This window comes from Mercenaria mercenaria, chromosome 17 (genome assembly GCF_021730395.1).
Source record: "Mercenaria mercenaria strain notata chromosome 17, MADL_Memer_1, whole genome shotgun sequence".
Classification (NCBI taxonomy): Eukaryota; Metazoa; Mollusca; class Bivalvia; order Venerida; family Veneridae; genus Mercenaria; species Mercenaria mercenaria.
The window spans coordinates 3,359,331-3,380,154 of record NC_069377.1 but is presented as its reverse complement, the minus strand read 5'-3'; the positions used below and the strand labels follow the sequence as shown (position 1 = coordinate 3,380,154).

Genomic DNA, 20,824 nt, shown 5'->3' with positions numbered 1-20,824 from the left:
CCAATATGGTTGTAAATGATTAAAACACCATTTTAGAATTATTTTACAATATGTGATCATTCCGAGTTTGTATAATAATGTCAAAAATGTTATTTTTACTATTGCTGGACCCCTGTGGCGAGAAAATATTTTCAATTTGTAATCCGTCATATTGGCACGGTACGTTACAGGTAATAGACAGGAATCAATTTCAAGCGTTTGACTGATTGCAAGGAAAGAAAAGGAAAGCGGGTAGACAGATTATTTTGTCCTATGTTTTTCGTAAAATTTAAGAATTGACATTAATAGATATACTACGCAGTTGTATATCTGACATAAATATGAAGTAAGATTATTGTCCTTTATTCATATTCATGATAAACACCCTTTATTTATGATCTTAGTCATTTAGGCGCTTGGTGTTGCTAAAAACTCTGGAGGGTATGTGACTCAAATTATGCAGACTTGGAGTACCGGTATAAACTACAGACTCCGGTATATACAGGATTAACAAAATTTGAAAGAAAAATATCTTAAGGTGTGACGGTATTAAAAACATTTCTTCTTTGAGTCGTATTAAATTGTCAAAGTCTACACTGTTTTATTTTAGGCAGTGGCTACGATTATTTAAGAGGCATCAAATTTATGTTAGGACATGCATAAATGACATTGTAAACTTACTCATTTCACTTAATTTCACTAATATTTCGTGCTATTGATCGGCCGTTTTGGGTTAGTATAATCTTCATGGCGGTGCGTGGAATTATTATAGAATTATCTATGTTTCGTATATACCTGCATTTTTTTTTCCCCAAGTCAACACAAATGGTCTTTAATAACATACAATATGGTTATAAATCATAAAAATTGTATAGAATTTTTTTTTAAATCTAACTTTGACACTCATATTTCTAATATATTTCCGCGCGCTGCCATTAAGATTATACTAACCCAAAACGGCGGATAGATAACACGAAATAATAAGGCAGGAATGAAAAATTAAGTGAAATAAGTAAGTTTACAACATCATTTATGCGTGTTCTAACATACACTTTATGCCTCTTAAAATACTTCCGTAATCCTAGCCTATCCTCATAGGGTTGTCTAGGAATACGGAACTTCCGTAATCCTAGAACCGGAGGCTAGGATTACGGTACCGTAATTGTAGCCACTGCCTTTATTTTACTTTTCCTTTCTTTCACTTGTTGCCAGACCATGTTCCTTGTATAAAATAATCCAAATCCTATTGAAAGCACAGAAAAAAACAATATGTCGACCATAATGCAAGAGCACCGGATAACTTCGAATGACATCACTATTGTAAACAATGTATTCTTCCGCAAACTTTCCCAGCATCCTCAGCTGTCACTAAGCAACATCACAAAACTACATGTAAACATCTTTCATATATCTGACCTCTTCTAAAATACTCTAGAAGGATATTATTACTGATTAAATTGAAAATAAAAGCAATACCTAGCATGAAAATGCCTTTTTTACCCCCCAAACATTTTGAACTATATAGTGTCGTACATTCGAGTGGACAACGGAGGAATACCGGCGCATTACTACCGTCATACCTATAAATGTATATATTTTGTAACGATGGTGATACTAACCCTAACCTTTAGTCAGTATTTTATGCTTATTATACACTAAATGCTTGCGGACATGCAAAGATATGCATATTTTGGCCGTGCACTACAATTGATAATCACTTTGGGCATGCGCAGAAGACCGCTCCAACTCTGCAATGAGTTACATCGATGTTTTCCTACCTGCATGCACTTTGTACAGGTTTATTATAAATTAGATTATAGGTACAGATGATATTTTTAAAATTTAAGCGTGTTATTCCAGTATTACATTTGTTACCTACACTACAGTAGTACACTTTATATCATTCTTCTCGTCTATCCTCCGGTATGGAAGAACCCTGAACACACATATTAATATTAATCCAACAAGAATAACTTCAATAATCACATCCACCAAATTTGTACAAGTGATATGATCACTTGTTTCAATTCTCAAGTAAAGAAAAAAAATTATGGCGGTTTCTCACCGGAAGCTCAGATGTCAAGGTACTTTCTTTTTTGTTTATTGATAGTAGCATAATGTCTATAGCGATTACTATGCAGGGCACAAACCAATCTCTTACACTGAAACTCTAGGTTTACAAGTCTTTCCAATTTCACACTGTGAAACAGATGTGTGGAGTCAACAATAACTTGTAATTTTTCTTCAATGACCAGATTGCACCATTGTTGATTAAATTGCAGTGAGTTGACTTCAAATTCAATATCGCTGATAATAGGTTGACGAATGGATTGTAAATAATCACAACGAAGTATAAAATGTTCCAAAGTCTCAGACTCTTCATTACACATGAGGCAGGCCAGATTAATCTGATTTTGGTCAGACATTGTCATATGCCCATATTGAAAAAAACAAAATGGGTAATTTGCCATAGAGTCGAACAGGTTAATTGTTTGATTTTCTAATACTTTTGTCCTGTGCATGCTGTGCCGTCTTATACAAGCGGGATATGTTTTGTATTATCGTAGGTGTGTCTCGTATTCAGATATTAAACTGTATCTTGGACCAATGATATCAAAGGTATACTAGAAAAACGAACACACTTGTTTTTGCCCTGAAGTCAAACATATTCACCCTTGAATCATACATGTCAGACCTGCGTATATTATTTTTTTATGTACAAAAAAACATAACCTTTAGATATAAGCCTGAAGCGCATGTATATCAACTCATATGTACACGGGTACCCTGTGGCTTGACGTGCCTTGTTGACTACCCGCCGAGATTTAACCAGTATTTCTCATATTAAAATTTTTTTAAAATTTATAGTCAGCAATTAAGCCATAGCTTCGATTTAAGTGTGTTTTTATAATATTCAGAATTTGTCGATGATTTTAAAAATGTCAAGGTAGTTCTCACGCCATTTTGTCAACCAGTAGGCTGCAATACTTGGACTGCTGTAACTGGTACAACCTAAACATGGACAGCTTTGTTGTTGTCCATTGTACATACTTACTGATATATCCAGGAAAGTCTTTGGCACCTTAAAATGCTGATTTGGGCATAGTATAAATCAATTAACTTGGTTGGCTACCTCAAGTGCAACAGATTAAGGCTAAAAAAACATAATTGTCAAAAATCCCAGTATATATTGATTTTCTCAAAAATGAGTCAATGTTGCACTCTTATTTTCACAATATTAAGGTTCCACAAAAAAGGGCTAGAGCTTCAATACAGTTTGGATAAAAAAGTCCTCTTAATTGATGTAATCATCACAGTTTCTTAACGTTGGTTAACCAGATGCAAACTCCTTTTCTAGGCTTAATTTGTAATTATTTTGTTGGAATGGAAATTAATTTTAATTGAGACTTTTAACAGTTTTAATAACTTTGGAGCAATTAATGCATGTGTTAAAAATTACCAGATGCGGCAAGCCTAGATAATCCTTAAAGGCTGAAAGGATAGAATAGGCATTAGGGTACTGGATCGACGTCTGGAAAAGTCTAGGTGTCAAGTTGCTCTTGGGTCACTGTAAGTCATGTAGAATGTCTCAGTTTTGATCTTGTTCACCAATTCCCAAAGATAGTGTTGACTCGTAAAAGCTTAAAAGAAAGATAATATGTATTTGAGCAGGGTACCATAGTTTATCCTAGGGGAGAAATCTCTAGTCCAGTGAATGATAGTTTAATACCGTACAACCTCTCCAGAGTGGCACTCTTTTAAGCAAAAACCTCTCTATAACAACATCATCAAAATTTCCCTAAGCTGAAATATACTACCAAATTTACCTCTCCAGAACAACAACCTTTACATAACAGCCGATATTTGTATCTCCTAAAGGGTGTTGCTCTACAGAGATTGCACTGTATGTTCATTTATCTGAGTTTAGAAGGCATGTACCCAAGAACTTAACTGATATGTTCAGCTTCTTTCAGTTGACAGAATGACTTCCCTTGACCTGGATCCCGTATTTGTGAAAGCACTGAAACTATTACACTCTAAAAGTAAAGAGTCTGGTGCCCTGCTCAAGCAGATGTTAGATGATGCCATTGCACAGAGGAAAGGACAACACAAAACAAAGGTTAGTAGACCTTTACCAAGAGATTTTCTGAAAAGATTTCCAACCAACTTGCTCATTTCATTAGCGATGTTTAACCTTTAGCCTGCTAAATTTCTAAAATGGAGTGGTCTGTCATTCAGTTTTGGCAATACCTGTTATTGTTCGAATGGGTGTTCACTGAAAAGTTACTGACTGAATAGCGAACAGTGTAGACCATGATCAGACTGCACGGATGTGCAGGCTAAACTTGGTCTGCACTGGTAGCACAGGCTGAGTTGAACTTGAGTTTCCATAGCATTCTTCCATTTAATCTACAGATCAGTTTGGATGGATACCTTACCATTACTAATATGTTCTAAAGCAAGTAATTGGCAGTTTTGCCCACATCAGTCTGATTTAAATAAAGAATAATAGTGTAATGACATCTTGGTTTAATCTTGAGTTCACCTGCTGGCGGCAAGTGATTCTGCCTTTGCGACCAGTGCAGACCAAGATCAGCCTGCACGTATCTCTGAAAAGACCAGAATTAGCTGTTTTGACCTTGTCTGCACAATAGCAGCTTCATTTATGATTTTATTTTAACCAAACTTGCACACAACTTGTATCACTATAAGATCTTGGTTCTTTTCTTAAACTGGCGAGATTCCTTTATGGGTTCCAGAGTTATGGCCCCTGAAAGGGCCAGAATTAGCTATTTTGACCTTGTCTACACAATAGCAGCTTCATTTATGATTTGAATTTAATTAAACTTGCACAAAACTTGTGTTGCCATAAGATCTCAGTTCCTTTGTTGAACCGGCCAGATCCTTAATGGGTTCCAGAGTTATGGCCCCTGAAAGGGCCAAAATTAGCTATTTTGACCTTGTCTGCACAATAGCAGCTTCATTTATGATTTGATTTTAACCAGACTTGCACACAACTTGTATCACCACAAGATCTTGGTTCCTTTCTTGAACTGGCCAGAATCCGTTATGGGTTCCAGAGTTATGGCCCCTTAAAGGTCCAAAATTGGCTATTTTGGCTTTTGCAGCCATATAGAGACTTCATTTATGGTTTTATTTGATACAAACTTCCAAAATATCTTCAACAACAATAAATCTTGGATTCCATGACAAATCAGATCCAATCGTAGGTTCCAGAGTTATTTTATATCTGATTACCTCCCCTGATTGTAATCAAAATGGATTTATATCAGTAAGTACTTATAGGACTTATTTGAAATTTCATTATTGTCATTAGTTGGACTGAGTCAATCAGGGTAGATAACTATGGACTGATTTTATGTCAAATTACCTCCCTTTATTTCAAATTAAAATGGTTACATCTCCGTAACTAATAAAGATACTGATCTGAATTTTCATTTATGTCAACAGATTTATTTGGCAGATCCTTCTTTTGTTCACTTACAATAATTTTCTTTTTAATTACTTCCCTTTTTCGTTACTATAAATAGCTTATTTTTTGTAACTTTTTTATTATTGGCCGTAGGGAAAAACCGAGACCACTTTTCTGTGATACAACATGGATGGTACCGCCAATTTTTAGGTGTATTTTGACATATCTGTACCTTTTAAGATTTTTTTTTTCTTTTTGGTTAAATTTCTTCCCTTTGTTGTTCCTGTGTTTTGGACTTAGATATTTTTTGTGAGGACCTTCTTGTCCTCAAGTGCAATGATAACAGGTGAGCGATATAGGGCCATCATGGCCCTCTTGTTAGTCTATGTTAATTGTAGACTGTTATTGTAGCGGCATTTTCTTTGGTTAAAAAACCAGTTTCAGTTTAAGTTTTACATGTCCTTAATTTTATAGACAACTTCATCAGAATCTGAGAAGAGTTCAGAGAAGTCTTCGTCCAAACATTCAAGTAGCTCAAAGAGAGATGAGGATTCAAGCAGTAAGAAGAGAGAGGCCGAGAAAAGGCATATAGAAAAGGTAGGTAGTTACTATAATATATAGTATCACAATACTGGTACCCAAGTCAAGAAGCAAAACTTATGCTGAAAAATTTTGTTGACATTGAGTTAATAAAAAAAATTGCTATCAAGTGTATCATAGATAACAGAGAACTGCTATATATGACCATCTTCAAACTGAGTTTTGATAATTGTTTGTGTCCTGAAGCTGGGATAACTTTTTGTACTACACCCTGATGTAAACAGGGTTATGCAATTTCTTTCTAGACAAAACAGGGTGGATCAGAATCTTCTCCCGAAGTGCCAGCAAAGAAGTCACGCCTTGAAAATACAGACAGTCACAAAGAAAAAGATTCGAAAGACAAACATGCTGAGAAAGATAGGGACAAGGACAGAGAAAAAGATAGAGAAAAGTCCAAGAAAGATAAAGAAAAAGAGAGGGAAAGGGAGAAAGAAAGAAAGGAAAGGAAAGAGAAAGAAAGAGAGAAGGAAAAAGAGAAAGAAAGGGAAAAGTTAAAAGGTAAGTCTGAAATGGTCAGCCAAGGTTTTGATGGCTGAGAGGTTTATTTCACTGACTGAATCACTTGCCACTTACTGCTGTGGTTTGAAACCTCACTTAGGTTGTAGAATCCTGTTACATGTATGTGAAGCAGGCATCCAGCTGCTGTGGTTTGAAACCTCACTTAGGTTGTAGAATCCTGTTACATGTATGTGAGGCAGGCATCCAGCTGCTGTGGTTTGAAACCTCACTTAGGTTGTAGAATCCTGTTACATGTATGTGAGGCAGGCATCCAGCTGCTGTGTTTTGAAACCTCACTTAGGTTGTAGAATCCTGTTACATGTATGTGAGGCAGGCATCCAGCTGCTGTGTTTTGAAACCTCACTTAGGTTGTAGAATCCTGTTACATGTATGTGAGGCAGGCATCCAGCTGCTGTGTTTTGAAACCTCACTTAGGTTGTAGAATCCAGTTACATGTATGTGAGGCAGGCATCCAGCTGCTGTGGTTTGAAACCTCACTTAGGTTGTAGAATCCTGTTACATGTATGTGAGGCAGGCATCCAGCTGCTGTGGTTTGAAACCTCACTTAGGTTGTAGAATCCTGTTACATGTATGTGAGGCAGGCATCCAGCTGCTGTGTTTTGAAACCTCACTTAGGTTGTAGAATCCTGTTACATGTATGTGAGGCAGTCATCCAGCTGCTGTGGTTTGAAACCTCACTAAGGTTGTAGAATCCTGTTACATGTATGTGAGGCAGGCATCCAGCTGCTGTGGTTTGAAACCTTACTTAGGTTGTAGAATCCTGTTACATGTATGTGAGGCAGGCATCCAGCTGCTGTGGTTTGAAACCTCACTTAGGTTGTAGAATCCTGTTACATGTATGTGAGGCAGTCATGCAGCTAGCTTACAGAAGGGTGGTGGTTCTACCCAGGGCTGTCTTTGCCTGAAGTGATGTCCAAAAACTATAATGTCACTGCATGTTAACATGACATCATTCTATTGTAAGTGTGTTTTAATAGAGACAATCATATTAGAATGACTTGTTTTATGTGGGCAGACACATAGAAAAAATAGTGTTAACTTAAAGGTTTTTCTTTGTGAGTTTAATCTGTTGGAACCATTGAATGCTTGTTACTCTGCTATAGCATCATTCAAAAATGCTGACAATGCAATATTTTAAGTCTTGGCAAAAAAATAGCCTTGCATAAATACTGGATAGAAATTCTAGTATGTGATCGCTTAAAAAATGTTCACAATGCAATATTTTAAGGAGCAAGTGTGTGAGTACATTATATTTTCCCATTAACTTAACATAGTTGAGAATGTTTGTTAATACGAAAGTAATGGATTAAAAGCCACTAATTGGTACAGCCTGGCATAAAACATGGATATGACATACAATTGTTTAACATTGCCACAAACGAATTACAGTTACTGTTTCTTTGAAAGTTGAGTTTACAGTTACAATTTTGCAGTTTAAAAGATGTTTGAATCCAATATATATTCAAATAATTGCTGTTAAAGTGTCTACTGTTGTATGAAATATTCTGATATACAAATTTTTTAATTTGTTTAACTGAAATGGAAGCACGAAAGCCTGTTATTTTTAAGCCAGTATATTTTCAGAACCTTCATAGAACTTTGTGTACTTGACAAAGTTTGATAAAGGTTGAGTGAGTTTTATGAAATTCTGCATTCTTGAAGAACTTTTGCTTCAGACGTGCATGATAACCTTAAAGTTAAATGCTTTTTAAATCAGATGTTTATTTTATTAGATGGGCTGTATTGTATATGCCAGCAGATATGAAATTGTTTCATATGGGTAAAATGCATGTGAATCGTTTTGGTACACCAGATAATGCAAAATAGCATTTATGAAGCAGCACAGCACATTCAGGTGTACAGATCATTTTGTTGGGTAAGTTGGTGCTTACAATAAGTGTCCATCTATTGTTTTATTTCCTAATGTAGCCCAAGAACAAGAAAAAGAAAGGGAAAGACAGAAAATGAAAGAAAAGGAGAAAGAGAAAAAGACAGAGAAGAAGACAGAAGAAGAATCCTCAGATGAAGAAGAGATGGACAGGAGTATGGATGCAGATGACTTTGCCATAGGACTGGGCCTTTCTTGTGTTGTTTGCAAGTATGTAGAATATAAAAAATTAGCAGTGACGATACTGTGATTGTTTGAATTTCTAACCATTTTAACTTGATAAAACTTACAGTTGTGCTTGGTTCTTTAAGGTATATTTCTTGATTCAAAAAAAGGTTTCTTGACAAGAATGTTATAACATTAAGCTGTGGATATATGGAACTTTGTAGTGAGCGTCTGCAACATCATAAGACATCTAAGGTATTTTATTGTTAATATGTTATTGGGATTCTCAGGCTGAGATTGAAATTTGTTGCAAAATGCTGTTTCAATACATATAACATGTATGATAAACATAAAAAAAAAGAAAGTTTGGAACCATCAAAACATCTGATATTAAGAACATATACATGACGAGCAGTGCAGCAAGCATTTAATGAAGCTGAATTTTGAATTTTTATGATATCTAATCTTTTATGAAACAGGAATTTGCCAAATTAGTGCACAGTCGTGTGGCACAAATGAGATGATTGGAAGGGACAATAAGTATACAATAACATTTTTGGTGTCTCCCCCAACCATCCTCGTTTTATGTGGGTGGAGGGCACTTACATTTGCCCATGTATGTATATCTGTCAGTTCAGATGTTAGTCTGTCTGTTTACATTTGTGTCATGCATAACTCCAAAATTATTTGACCTAGAGCCATTACACAAGAGAGGATTTTTATTTAGCATGTGAAGTTGTGCTACTTGGATCTTTTGCAAAATCAGAGTTATGGTACTGAAGATGATATTTTTAAAGTCCGGAATTTTATTATTCAAATGTTTTGTTTCATAATCAGTAAATCTATAATTATTTGAATGTTTCAGACAGTTGAACCTGACGTCTGGTAATCAGCTTGTAGAGTGTCAAGAGTGTCACAGTTTGTATCATCAGGTAAATAAAACATCAAGCTTGAAACTTAGCTTTTCTTGCTCACCTGAGTATATAGTGTTTGGAATGAGCTGTTGCAATCACTCGCCATTTGCTATCTGACCATTGTCTACAAATTCTTCAAACATCTCCTCTGAAACTGTTGGGTCGAAGTTGATTAGAGTTTACTTGGATGGTTCTCTACCAAAGGTATTCAGAGTAATTTATTCCATGCAGAAATCATGTTGCCATGGTATCAGAAAGCAAAAAAAAAATGAAGCCAGATAATGAGATTTTAAAATTATTCCACTGAAATATTACTTTGGTATCTATCTAGTAAAAAGACTGTTCAAGTTATTCTAATTTTGTCTCGATGATATTACTGCTGAAAAGTGGGATATTTTCCCCATATGCATATAGTCGAACCTGTAAAACAGTTTTGCTAGAATTGTTGGTCAAATTTGAAATTAATTCTACACAAATGTTTTTTAGCTGACAATTTGATTGACATAAAAGGATGTCTGTTAGAGGTACCGGTCAGGTTCATTTCTTGTAATCATTTTGTCAGAAACTGATGGGACCCTCTTTCAAAACAAACATTTCTTTGGTGACCATTACCAAGATTGTTTAGATTATTACTGTTTGTCACAAACATTGCCACCAGAGATAAAACAGATAAGTCTTCAAACAGAAGTCTTCTCCCAGATTTAGAAAAGGCATGGAAAATGACATTTTTTGTGTTCGAAAACGGCCTATTTTCTTGGGGAACAGTCATGGAAATTCTCAAGAATGGCATTAAGTTTCCCAGTACCTCCTAGGAAACAATAAAAGATGACCAATATAATGAGCTTAAAGCTGTTATCTTGAAATAGGAAATTGTTAAAATGCTTACAATGGAATCTTAAAAGCATTATAAGATCGCTTGTTTACAGAGCTTAGAGCCAGATAATTTTCAGTTTCATTTTAACCCTTACCATGCTGAACATGATTGATTCTGCCTTTGCAACCAGTGTAGATTATAATCAGCCTGCACATCTGTGCAGTCTGATCATGATCTGCACTGTTCACTATTCAGCTGGTATCTTTTTAGTAAGCAACCCTTTTAACAGTTAATGGTACTGTCCAAACTGTAAGATGGACAAGTTCGTTATAGAAATTTAGCAGGGTAAGGGTTAATGTTTGTACATTGTCTGGTAACTGGAAGCATTTGGTTTGTTTAAGTTCTCTAAAAGTATTTAAGATTTCCTTGAAGATTGGAAAAAAATCAGTGAGCTTCTCTGTTTAAGCCTGTGTTAACCATGAGCTGCGCCTCTTGGATGGCTGTCTGTTCTAAAATTAGAAACATCATATATATGTGGTTAGGTGGTTTATATATTTGTCATAGAACAAGTTTAATGTTATTATATATCAGGCACTAGCTCTGCATGTGTCACTGACTGTAAAATTGATTGTTTTAGAACTAAATGCTTTGACAAACTTTTTATTTGATTGTCTTAGTTTTGTATCACTCCAATTACTTTTCTACATTTAGGAATGTCACAGACCTCCAGTTATTGAGCAAGATGTGAATGATCCTAGATTTGTATGGTACTGCTCTAGATGTGAGAAGACTATGAAAAAAATGGTAAGAATTTATGACTTCAGAAAAAAAAACAATGTTTCACATAACAAAAAGAGCAACTTGTCTGTTGCATTAAGATATTTTTTCTGCTGCAGAAAATTGTTATTAGTCCCCTACTGGTTGAAAACCAGTTTCGGGGACTATAGGAATGCACTTTTCCGTCATTCCGTCATTCCATCCATCCGCAATTTCGTGTCCGGTCCATAACTCTTTTATCCATGAAGGGATTTTATTATTACTTGGCACAAATGTTCCCCATGATGAGACGACGTGTCATGTGCAAAACCCGGACCCCTAGCTTAAAGGTCAAGGTCACAATTGGAGGTCAAAGGTCAACAGGGCTTTTTTCCTGTCCGGTCCATAACTCTCCCATCCATGAAGGGATTTTAATATCACTTGGCACAATTGTACCTCATAATAACATGATGTGTCATGCACAACTTTCAGACCCCTAGCTCAAAGGTCAAGGTCACACTTAGTAGTCAAATGTTAACATGGCATGAACAGGGTCTGTTTCGTGTCCGGTCCATAACTGTTTCATCCATGAAGGGATTTTAGTATTACTTGACAGAAATGTTCCCCATGATGTGACGACATGTCATGCGCAAAACCTGCACCCCTAACTCAAAGGTCAAGGTCACAGTTAGAGGTCAAAGGTCAACAGGGCTTTTTTCCTGTCCGGTCCATTACTCTCTCATCCTTGAAGGGATTTTAATATCAGTTGGCAAAATTGTATGTCATAATAAGACGATGTGTCGTGCACAACTTTCAGACCCCTAGCTCAAAGGTCAAGGTCACACTTAGTAGTCAAATGTTAACATGGCATGAACAGGGTCTGTTTCGTGTCTGGTCCATAACTCTGTCATTCATTAAGGGATTTCAATATTACTTGGCACAGATGTTCTCCATGATGAGACAACGTGTCATGCGCAAATCCCGGAGCCCTTGCTCAAAGGTCAAGGTCATACTTAGAGGTCAAAGGTCTAATTCAAGAAGGACTTTGTCTGGAGCATTTCTTCTTTATGCATGGAGGGATTTTAATGTAACATGGCACAAATGTTCACCACCATAAGACAAATTGTCTTGCGCCAGAACCAGGTCGCTAGGTCTAAGGTCAAGGTCATACTTAGAGGTCAAAGGTCAAATTCAAGAATGACTTTGTCTGGAGCATTTCTTCTTCATGCATGGAGAGATTTTGATGTAACTTGGCACAAATGTTCACCACCATGAGGCACACTTTTTTATAATTACGTCCCTTTGTTGTTACTATAAATAGATTACATCGTAACTCTTTTATTACTGGCCGTAGGGAAAAATCGATACCACTTTTTTGTGGTACAACGTGCATGTTACATCCAATATTTAGGTGTATTTTGATCTATCTCTACCTGGTAAAGATTTTCTTGTGGACTTACATTTTATAGATTTTTTTTTTTTTTTTTTTTTTTTTTTTTTTTTTTTTGTTAGGATTAATTTCACTTTGTTGTTACTATAAATAACTTTTTTGGTAACTTTTTGTATAATCGGCCAAAAAAATTCCAAATGAAAACAACTGTATGTTTTCATATATGCAAATTTTAATCCAAGTGCTTTGTTATATTATATTGTATAGATAGTACACTATTGTTTATACATCATTGACAGATATCAGTTCATTATGTTATACTGCAGTAGAGAAAATTAGGTGCCTTCCAGTAGGGGACTTTGTATTGCATGGCAATACTTCATTCACTTGTTTTACTACGGAAAGTTCCTATGTGATTCTAATGTTGTAAGTGTTTGATATATTGATCAGGACCTGATTGTTTGAAACTTAAACAGGCAATTAAGCTAACGATCCATTAACATTTAGAGTTAAGAAGACTTGTGTATGAGTAAAGAATGAACACTAAATTGTCTTTACAGTAAAATTAAAACATCATACTAAAGTTTCCCACCATAACTGAATATTTTGATTTAAAATTTGACAGGTGGCTAGTAGCTTAACCCTTACCATGCTGGACACGACTGATTATGCCTTTGTGACCAGTGTAGACAAGATCAGCCTGCACATCTGTGCAGTCTGATCATGATCTGCACTGTTTGCTATTCAGTCAGTAAATTTTCAGTAACCACCCCTTCGAGTGATAAATTGTACTGCTCATATTGAATGACGGACCAGTCCATGTTAGAAATTTAGTGGGCTAAGGGTTAACAGCTGGTTAAAGTTTCAAACAACTGGGTCCAGGATGATAAATGATCTCTTGAGAAAATATCAAGTTGCAGTTTTGAGGCCTGTTGTAGACCCAGGAGGCATATAGTGCTTGAATTGTCTGTCTACCATGAATCGATCCATCCATCACACTTTCTTAATTTTATTTGTGGTATACAGTGTCAATATCAAATGGACATACATACACTGTCGGGACTTTTTTTGTCCAGATAACCTAAGAAACTCATATGGTTGAAAAAAAAATGCAAAATTCTCTAACAGTGGTCACTTATCTTCTGTTTCATGCAGGTTACAAAGCCGCAGAAGAGTAAAACATCAACAATCACTGTACCGGAAAAAGCTGAAAAACCTGTAATGAAACCTTCAAAGACAGAACCTGCCAGTCTGTTTGCTTTCAACCGTAGAGAAGCTAAGCTGGTAAGTACGCTTTTCTTTTTTTCAAATGGCGTAATGCCAGATGAACAACACGGTTTAAAATTATTTGAGTAAATCTTAAGTGAAAAACATCTATAAAATTTATAATGATATAACTGTATTAAAATAATAGTTTCGGAGTTAAGAATAAAGTACAGATTAATTCCTACTATTTAAATTTCATGGGCCCCTCTCTAGCCATTCTAGTTCTGAAAAACACTAAACGGTAGTTATATGAAGTTCATCTAAGTTTGTAGCTTAGGTGAACTGTGTAGTCAAAAATAGGTATTGAAATAAAATATTCCATGTCACTATTTATTACTTCAAACAACCAACAACTGCTTCTTGTTACCTAATTTTTTTTTGGAAAATATGGCAGAGAGTATATGTATGTGTTCATCTCTGAAAAAAATTTTTTCATCCTTTGTTTCAGAGTTCATCCTCCAGTAAGGACGTAGCAGGTACAGGGGCTGCCAAACCTCTCAGTGGTCTTGCCAGTTTAGCTGCCAACTTGTCTGGTTCTAAATCTAACTCCACAAAATCTGACCAGTCAAAATCAGGCAGTTCAAAAACCGACCAGTCAAAGTCAAGCAGTGTGAAGACAGAGCAGTCAAAATCATCATCTTCTAAAAGTGACCAGCCAAAGTCAAGTTCATCATCATCTTCCAAATCATCTGACCAATCAAAATCAAGCTCTAGCAAAAGTGACCAATCAAAATCGAGTTCTTCTTCAAAATCAGACCAATCAGAAAGGACTAACGTTTCAAAGGATAAAGATAAAGAAAAGTCAAAAACTGACACTAAACCTTTTCACAGACCATCTATAGATTCCAAGGCTGAAGGTAGTAAATTGTTTGGTGGTAAATCTGGGGAATCGAGTAAAATGACAAAGTCCTCCTCGTCTTCAGCTTTGGTACCAGGTAAATCACCCGGTCAGGGTGGACAGAGTGCGGTTGTTAACGCTGATAAACGTCTTCAAATGATGAAGAAGAAAGCAGCAGCTAAACTTACAGAGAAACGGACTTCAATGAAGTAAAATATAGGACCTGTAATATGTTCGTATGTAATGCCATCAGGAGAAAGTGTAAATTAGATGCAAGAGAATATATAATTCCTTTCGAACACAGCATATTCACTAAAATATTTGCTTCAATCATGGCAATAGATATAGGCATAGTTGGTGCGTTTAAGAATGTGTGCAGTAAAAATTTATGATTTTCATTTATGGTTATCAGATATTGGGAAATGTTTAGACACAAATTAGCCACATATGACAACATTCAGAAAGGTAATCAGTAGCAGTATGAAGATAGATATATTCTAAGTTCATGTTTCTTTCATAGTTTCTCTTACCATGCTGGACATGATTGATTCTGCGACCAGTGTAGATCATGATCAGCCAGCAAATCCTTGCAGTCTGATGAAGATCTGTATTGTTCGCCATCCAGTCGGTATCTTTTAGGTAAGCACCCCTTTTAACAGTTAATGGTACTGTCCAAATTGAAAGACAGACAAGTTCATTATAGATATTAGCAGGGTTAGTGTTAAAATAGATTAATTTCATTGGTTTAAATTTTGTGGCTGCAGTTAAATATTAAGCAAAAGTGTTTCGAAAGTAGCTCTGAACCCAGTACAATTTGTAAGTCAGTCTTTTTTCATCAAACTGAATCAGTTTTATAGTTTTTGTCATAAAGCTATTGTTGTTGCCATGTTAACTAAACAGAGTTGGTCTAGAAAAAACGTGGCTGCTTCCAAGGCACATCTATTCATTGTATTGTCATACAAATTGTATCAAGATGTATGATAATTAAATTCTGATTAAATCGGGAAATATTATTCTGTATGGATATTTTATTTTAAATATATACAGTTATAAAGTATACCACTGGGTCTGTTTTGCTGTGTTCTAAACTGATACTTATTAGTCCCCTACCGCAAATCTGGATCCTGCAATTACTCAAAAGTTTTCAAGCTAAGTTCATAAAACCTGGTATGTGAATAGAGGGCAATATGTAGATTACCCATGTACATGACTTATGCCCGTAGGTCAAAGGTCAAGGTCACTAATGAAGCAAAATTATTTTATATGAACACAAATTCACAGGCATACACATCGGGGCATTTAGTTTGACATTCAAGAAGCTCTTAAAGAATGGAAGGGGTGAATTTTTCCTTTGAATTATCTCCCCTCCCTCATCTCCAACTTTTGTGAAAAGCTACTGATTTAGTTTTTCCACGCAAATGACTATATATATATGGTAAGAGCTGTCTTAGAGTAACAGCTTTCGGTGGACTTGTCATCTACTGTGTATGCAACTGCAGGAATCGTCAAATCTCAGCAAGTTTCAAAAGTAACAGGTTTTACTGTTGGTCGATTACTTTCTGTTGATAGGTTTCGGACCTCCCTTTAGTATGTTTCTATTTATGCCCAAATCATTTCATACTTCATTATGGCTTATCTGGTCAAGATTTATAAATAATATAGTATACCTCTGTCATTGCAATACTGCTTGTCATCCTGTTCGGGCCATAGTTCCTGTTGTATTTAATCAAGCACTTATCTCGACATCGTAAAGTGTGTTTAGATTTCACCATCTTAGGAAAGATCAAAATGGATTTTAACTTGCACTTTTTTATCCCAAGGGTGCGTATTTACAGTCCTACGATTGTATTGAGCAGTCCTATGTTGGCCTAGGGGTTTTCTTAAGATTTTATTATGCCCCCGAAGGGAGGCATATTAGTTTTCAACTGTCCGTCCGTTCGTTAGTTTGTTCGTTCGTTCGTCACGTTAACTTTTTGCATGAAGGCACTTTACTCGCGAACCACTGCACCCAGGACCTTCAAACTTCACTTGCTGATAGTATTTACTGAGTATACCACCCCTACTGACTTTGGGGTCACCAGGTCAAAGGTCGAGGTCACAGGGGCCAACGTTAACTTTCTGCATAAAAGCCTTTTACTTGCGAACCACTGCACCCAGGACCTTCGAACTTCACGTGCTGATAGTACTTATTGAGTGCACCACCCCTACTGACTTTGGGGTCACCAGGTCAAAGGTCAAGGTCACAGGGGCCAACGTTAACTTTTTGCATGAAGGCACTTTACTCGCGAACCACTGCACCCAGGACCTTCAAACTTCACATGCTGATAGTACTTGAGTACACCACCCCTACTGACTTTGGGGTCACCAGGTCAAAGTTCAAGGTCACAGGGGCCAACGTTAACTTTTTGCATGAAGGCACTTTACTCGCGAACCACTGCACCCAGGACCTTCAAACTTCACGTGCTGATAGTACTTATTGAGTACACACCCACTACTGACTTTTGGGTCACCAGGTCAAAGGTCAAGGTCACAGGAGCCAACGTTAACTTTTTGCATGAAGGCACTTTACTCGCGGACCACTGCATCCAGGACCTTCAAACTTCACATGCTGATAGTACTTATTGAGTACACCACTCCTACTGACCTTGGGGTGACCCGTCACCAGGTCAAAGGTCAAGGTCACAGGGGCCAACATTAATTTTTTGCATGAAGGCACTTTACTCGGGAACCACTTCACCCAGGACCTTCAAACTTTACATGCTGATAGTATTTTATGAGTACACCAACCCTACTAACTTTGGGATCACCAGGTCAAAGGTCAAGGTCACGGGCCAACGTTAACTTTTTGCATGAAGGCACTTTACATGCGAACCACTTCACCCAGGACCTTCAAACTTCACATGCTGATAGTACTTATTGAGTACACCACCCCTACTGACTTTGGGGTCACCAGGTCAAAGGACAAGGTGTTGCGGGGGGCATTTGTCACCATTAGTGACAGCTCTTGTTTTTATTATTTTTAAAAAAATTATTTCAAAAAATCAAATTGATCTCAAGTTAAACATAAGACTAAGTCTAAGATCGGCGGTCTCAAGTGCAAACATAAGATCAACAAGACGTTCGTTGAAACGCAAACCAGGATATAATGTTTTTACTCGCACTCTTATCTTATATAAGCATTAATTATATGACTACATAGTGTTGTGCAATGCACAAGAATCCGTTTTCCTATCATCGTGCAAGGTCAATGTCAAAAGCGATGGAAAAGGTATTGATACGTTGTACTTCTTGTTCGAGTCGTAGTTTTTTGGACCCCTGTCACAAGTTACGATGGGTTTGTGGTACTGGCTATATATATATATCACAACCTTACAATTCCTGGAGCGTGGACTCGCTTGTAAATATTTTGTCTGTGTTATACGTTTGTTCCTTAATGTGTAATTTTGCTTTGATTTCGTACATGATTAGAGTATGACTTTTTTCTATTGTAATAGCTATATGCAGTATCAGTTATACAACGAAACAATCTTTTCAATCGGCTGGGTATTGCAAGTTTTGTATTCTAGTTTTCAGTAATGTGCATCCGTCTAGTTTTTGATATGTCATGATGACGTCTGGAAAATTAGTCGACGACCTCCAAGTTATATTTGCTGCCAACAACGCAATACAAGAACGGCAACGAAAACGACCTAAATTTCTTTAAATAACTCGTCTTCGATCCCACCATGATTAACTAAATGGATCAAACAGAACAACAAATGGGATGTTAGAAACAAGCAATCTCTGAATATATTTATCACCTGAGGATAGAATACACATAAGGAAAGAATATCAAAAGGTAAACATACATGAAATATCAAGATTGGTTAAAAGAGACGCCCTGCAATAGTAAACTAATTAGCTAAGTAATTCAATTAACTTCAATAATAATACCACACTATTACCCTAGTATCATGCTCATTATAAAGCAAAATGCTAGAATTTCTTTCTATCCAGCGCATCTCATACTTTTTCGTGTTAGTGAAAACCATGAAACTGACACGTAATTAATGATGGTTGTTGCAATTCTGTTCTCACAAGAGCACAACAATTCAATACATCTTTTCAGCATATTATCTGGTATTTCATATACATTTTACACTTTTATCTTTGTACAGTCGGTCCTCTGCTCGTCTTGCTGCAATTAGTATGGCGCATAATCATCACTTCCATTGTGGCTATTTTTAGTTACATCACTGAATTCTCGTGCTTGCTGACTACTAAACCTAGACTTACAATTTTCAATCAGAATGTTAAAGCTGCCAATCATCTTTGGGAAGTCAGACAACAGTATCGCTGAAAAAATACATATATCTCATTATCTGATATTCCTAAGTACTGCTGTTAAACGGAAGAAAATTATACGATTTCCAATCCTAACCAAGAATATTTTTGACAGATATAAGCATAAACAGATAATAAAATTTAAATCAGGTAACGGTGTTCTTAAGGAAGTGATTTTTTTATGAGAATCATTTTGGGTGTAAAGATTTGGCAGGTTACTCGATGTAATTTTTAAGACATAACAGAGTTTGTTTAAGTGACAGCGTCATAAGGCCTTGAATCTATGCAATGCTATTGGCTGTGAACGCATAACTAAGACACTTTGGGTCAGGACCCATCCACCCTGTTTCGCCCCTGCCAGTATTTGTTTAGCAGTCCGGTTTAACATAGTCGTAAGCGTATTGACTTTGTTACCCGGTTTATGACGGGCACGGTGCAAATCGGGGGTTCAAGCGCAAGGAAGTGTTCCAAGTGTCAGTTTTACAGATGCCCATATTGATATTTACTTTTAAAGACTGTTCTGACGTCACAATTATTACGTCATAGCGTCAAACGGCATAGCGGCGCGCTGGAAAAGAAACCGATTGAAAACGGGCAAATATTTAATGAATGCCGGTCAAGGATGTACTTCAAAATAATATTATCTCATTTAGTGATTTGCTCTTGAATAAAATCATTGTTTGTCGTTTGCTGCGCCCTCATGATATAGACTAATTCCTTCGCATCTGAACTCCAAACAATGATTTATTCAGCGACAAATCACTAAATGAGATATATCATTTCTTAAACAAAAACAGTTTTTTGATTTGCACCTATGCTCAGCACGTATTAAAATTCTAAAAAAAAAAATACTGGCTTACAGTTGGCAGGGGCGGTGGAGTGTGTGGGGATGGGTCCTGACCTAGTGTGTCTGTGTCTATAACTGGAGCTCCTTACCCCCTAAAGAAGTGACGAGCAACACCACACCCAAAATATAGCCAACCGCTATCGCTGACGTTCTGTTATCTTCAGCACTTGTCTTCTTTCGGATGGTCGAGGAAAGTGTTGATTTGTTAACTGCTAACTCTTTCTCGATCTAAATATTTAATAATAAAAACAGAATTTTGTAGCATAATTAATCCGAAGACACTGATTATAAAGAATAGTGGTAGAATACCGTGTCATTGGCAGACACGGATCCATGATTTTGGGCTGGAATGGACATGTACTTTTGGTACTTTTAAAGTTTTTATACTAGTATATAAGGAGACGTTAAATGTGACTGTTCCATGTAGTATAAAAATACTTAATATGTAAGCGAAACGAGCTGACAAAAACAACAACAAAATGCTTTTATCTTGCATTTGCCTGGGAATATCCATTCCCCTAAGTAATGATTATGTTACGTTAGTAGAAGTTGTGTTTGTTGCCTAGAATATTACCTACGGTGGGTGTTATATTGCTATGAATTGCGAGCGAAAAGCGAAAAGCGACCAAAGATATCGCCACTGTGACACCGGCTACAAAGAATGATGGCTATAATGAATTTAGCTTTTAATTGTATAAAAAACATGGCTCTCCCCACACACCCCGAATCAGTTAGTGATTAGTTAGTCAGAATTACAAACCAGTCAGAGGGCAGAGTTTGACTTTTAGAACACTTTATTCACTAAAATATCACGAATACGAATTCGAATAATTTATTCAAGTTTAAAGCATTTCATGACGATATCTCCAGCAACACAGATTTTCAAAACTATGGAACTTCGTGATACAAAAAGAATATTCAAAAACGAAATGTTCAATGAAACATAGCCAATAATATTACAGCAATATTTTATAATAGTTCAATAAAACAACAAAATGTTATCAGGGTTTTACTACTTGGGAAAACCTTAAGAAATATTTACCTTTTAGCAAAAATATATCAATTTAGCAAGGTTGCAAATAACTTTTCTA

The 20,824-nt window shown here is 36.3% G+C and overlaps 1 protein-coding gene across 1 annotated transcript; it reads left to right on the top strand.

Annotated features, from left to right (window-relative positions):
- Positions 1–170: 170 nt before the first annotated feature.
- LOC123536377 (integrator complex subunit 12-like) lies at positions 171–15,576 on the top strand. The gene is made up of 9 exons (XM_053528792.1): positions 171–231; positions 3,954–4,099; positions 5,888–6,010; positions 6,259–6,511; positions 8,462–8,630; positions 9,451–9,517; positions 11,025–11,117; positions 13,615–13,743; positions 14,174–15,576. The coding sequence occupies exons 2-9, from the start codon at positions 3,962–3,964 to the stop codon at positions 14,774–14,776; spliced, it is 1,575 nt and encodes a 524-aa protein (XP_053384767.1). The 5' UTR covers positions 171–231; positions 3,954–3,961; the 3' UTR covers positions 14,777–15,576.
- Positions 15,577–20,824: the final 5,248 nt, after the last annotated feature.

Excerpts from the sequence above, each read along its gene's own strand:
- LOC123536377 (XM_053528792.1), top strand. The coding sequence starts at position 3,962 with ATGACTTCCCTTGACCTGGATCCCGTATTTGTGAAAGCACTGAAACTA. Across the intron at positions 6,011-6,258 it reads AGAAAAGGCATATAGAAAAG|ACAAAACAGGGTGGATCAGA; the intron begins GTAGGTAGTTAC and ends ATTTCTTTCTAG. Across the intron at positions 13,744-14,173 it reads ACCGTAGAGAAGCTAAGCTG|AGTTCATCCTCCAGTAAGGA; the intron begins GTAAGTACGCTT and ends CCTTTGTTTCAG.